The following is a 3,529-nucleotide window of genomic DNA, read 5'->3' as shown; positions in this document are numbered from 1 at the left end:
TTTTTAAATAATTACTTATATCTTTTCCAAAATTTTTATTTAGAAGATAACAACTTTAAATCTATTCCTTCGTCTTCCTTCGTTGCATAGTTTTTTGTAGCAATTGATATATTTGTATCAATTGTATATATATTCTCTATTTAAGTATCTTGAATTTTGTGTATACATAACTATTAAAAATAGTGTAGATAGATGATAGTAGAAATAATACAAAATCAAAGTACAAGGTGCTGTAAATGTATAGATTTCATCATATTTAATTTATTATAATTGCTATAATTATTTATTATCATCGTTTACTTAACATAAGTTGCAATTATTTGAATCAAATCGGTTTAATGACAGCTACGTTTCAGTTTACGTTTTCTGTGTAATACAGGAAATTCCAAGGAGATAAGAAAACTACAATATATAAAAATTTTATTTTGTATGGTTTTTCCATTGTTTGATTTTTATTTCATTTTTTTATGTTCGCATTAAAAAAATCGGCTTAACTCAAATCAAACAAACGCCTTATAAAATATCGCGAATGCTTTCTACTCATTTATTTCAGAGTTAGTATTGGAATCAATCGAACATGAAATTTCTACACATCTTTGCAATTTTATTAGTGGCTATAGCGTTAGTCAAAGGTAAATAAAATTTGTTATTAATAACATTTATTTTAAATTGTTTTTATTTTTAATAGCTAATCCATTGCCTGGCGGTGGTGGAGGAGGTGGCGGCGGTGGCGGTGGACGAGGTTGCAATTGTGAGCCTGGTGGTGGAGGCGGCGGTGGTGGTGGAGGTGGTGGCGGCGGTTGGGGCAACGGTCCTGGTGGTCCTGGTGGTGCCAAGGGTCCAGATTGTGTGCGCCCATCATGGATGCCTCCATGTCCATAAAACAAAAATATATGCTTATGTTTTAAATCATCTGCTGAAAATTGTCTTGCACATTTATGTGCCTCTACTACAATTGACCAAAAATTATGTACCTCAATTCGCTATTAAGTATGATTTATATAGATTTATGAACCTAACAACTATATATAAAATTATTTTTAATTAAAGTTTTTTATTAAAATAAAGATCACATTAATCAAACATGATTTATTATTATTTTGTAATTATGTTAAATGATTTCCGTCATAGTTCAATCATTATCAAATTAAATTTATTTTTGAAATTGATATGGTTTGACTAAAGCATTGATTATTATTTGCAATTTATATATGATCTGAAATATTCTATTCAAAACATAATAATAATATTATCATAAAAAGCATCTTTAGTTGAAATCTAATATAATTTATTTATGCCTTAATATTTGATAGACACTAATCAAATATACAAAAATAATATATATTTAATATGGTGAAATCTAACTGAAAATTTTTTATCAAAAATATCAGTAAGCTGAAAATACCCTTTGTATTATAAATCCGTTATAGATACTATATATCTATTAGATAGCTATAAATACTTTAATTGTCTGTATATTGCGTGTGTACAGTGTTGCTTTTCCGCGATTTATTAGGGACTTTCCAGTTTTTTGCCCACAAATGATACATTTTTTCATGGTTTTCCTCTTTTGGATATTCCTAGAGTTTCACAATCAATTAAATTCTAATTAATTTTTAACGAGAGAAAATATCGTTAAAGAGTAAATTACAATATTTTACGGACTGGGGTCTATAACAATCAATCCGGCTGTTGAAATATCGTGCTATATATTTTTTACATGATGGTTATTACGATCAGATTAAGAAAGAAGAAATGCTTAAGTTCTTAAAGTGCTTTATAACACCTCATTTTATTACATTCTTATTACGAAAGTTTAACTAAACCCGATTTATCTTCATGTGCTTACATATGTGAATATTGGAAATTGTAGTCATTGACGAATCTAATACTTTATCGAATGTATATAATTTCCAATTAATAATAATTGCATGTTGATTGATTACAGATTTTTAGCTGATCCTAAATTTGTCAAAAATAATATAATTTGATGATTATTATGTAACAAATTATGTAACAAAATATTTCAAAAATAAATTATTATTTTTTCCCTATCACGTTACTAGATTAGATTCTATCTACAAGAAAGAATAATATAAAAGCATGCAATGGAATAATATTAAAATTTAATAATTAATAATATAAATATTATTAATTAATTTAATTATTATAAAGATGGTTTCGGTATTATTTTGGGTTAATATTTCACAGCAAATAAATTAACAATACACCAAGTTCAAATATACAAATACAGCTTTGGGTCAGTTGGTTATTGAACGCTGACTCTGAATTTCAAATTGGGCAGGGCACGATTTCAATCCTTGGTACTTGTAGTGTCAAAAAACTATTTACGAATAAATAAATATAAGAAATAATTTCAAGATCACTGATGATGGATATTTGACAATACTAGAAACAGCCAAAATTTCACTTAATTAAAATAATACAAAAGAATTTTAGTAGTGATCATACTTTTCGAAACCTCCCTAAAAATAAAATAAAGAATAATAACTTAATTATGTAAGTTGCTTGCTATAATATGTAAAACCTTTGAATTGAATTAAATAATAGAAAGTTAATAGAAAAATTGTAGAAAAATCTTCAAAAAATTACATAGAAATGTGTTACTATCCAACACGTTTCCATATCACATAAAAACTTGTTTTGAACTGTTCTGGTGACTATCTGTTTTTTATCGCCTATTCATGGATTGAAATCTAAGAGATATATTTTTTCGTTGATATAAAATTACCTTAAGAAATTATTTTTTTTAAAATAGAGAAATATTACAATGGAAAAGTATTAATAGTTGGTTACAGATATCTTAATCAAAATATTTTAGAGTTACTACAGAAGTTCAGTAACAAAATTGCAATAATTTTTTAAGTTAACTTTTAAGCATTCATCATCAACTAAAAAATTATTTATTAAACTGAAAAGGGCGATATAAACAAAAAAAAAAAAATACAGGCAACATGTCAATCCGGGATAATATTTTTAGAAAAAAAAAACAATTATAACTGGTCCTAGTGTATAGCGGTACAGAATGAAAACTATATTGAGGACTTTCCTTGCTCAAATAGGTAGGTGAAAAGAAGAATTTGGACTCTTCTACATTACATATTCATCTCTATTTTTAAGCCAGACATGGTTATTATACAATCAACCGTACATATTGACTCAAATGTTTAATTTTTTTTAGAGTAAAGATTCGCTAGACTGAGTTGGAAAACGAAGTTTTTTACGCTATAGGCTTACCAAATTTATGGTGTTGATTTTAATGAAATATATTAAATAAAAATTGTAAAACCCAGTTTACAAATGGTGATTGCTTGGAGGATTGATTTGTACAACCGAGAAAGTCTTGGTAATCATTGAACTGAGCACACTATAGACAAAGTATTAAAAAAATTTAAAGAAACTGGATCTTTAACAAAGGATTTAGATAACTTTCTCATGCACACTCAACTTAGAATATTGTTGATGTTCGTGGAAATGTCGGGAGCATCCAAATTTATCTACAACGATT

At 26.9% G+C, this 3,529-nt stretch overlaps 1 protein-coding gene across 1 annotated transcript; it reads left to right on the top strand.

Moving 5' to 3' along the window:
* Positions 1-472: 472 nt before the first annotated feature.
* LOC119671370 (putative glycine-rich cell wall structural protein 1) lies at positions 473-1,000 on the top strand. The gene is made up of 2 exons (XM_038081962.1): positions 473-632; positions 689-1,000. The coding sequence occupies exons 1-2, from the start codon at positions 578-580 to the stop codon at positions 880-882; spliced, it is 249 nt and encodes an 82-aa protein (XP_037937890.1). The 5' UTR covers positions 473-577; the 3' UTR covers positions 883-1,000.
* The last annotated feature ends 2,529 nt before the right edge of the window (positions 1,001-3,529 follow it).

Source organism: Teleopsis dalmanni, chromosome 1, assembly GCF_002237135.1.
Source record: "Teleopsis dalmanni isolate 2A chromosome 1, ASM223713v2, whole genome shotgun sequence".
Lineage (NCBI taxonomy): Eukaryota > Metazoa > Arthropoda > Insecta > Diptera > Diopsidae > Teleopsis > Teleopsis dalmanni.
Note: the sequence above shows the minus strand (reverse complement) of the source record. Positions and strands in the feature narration are given on the sequence as shown.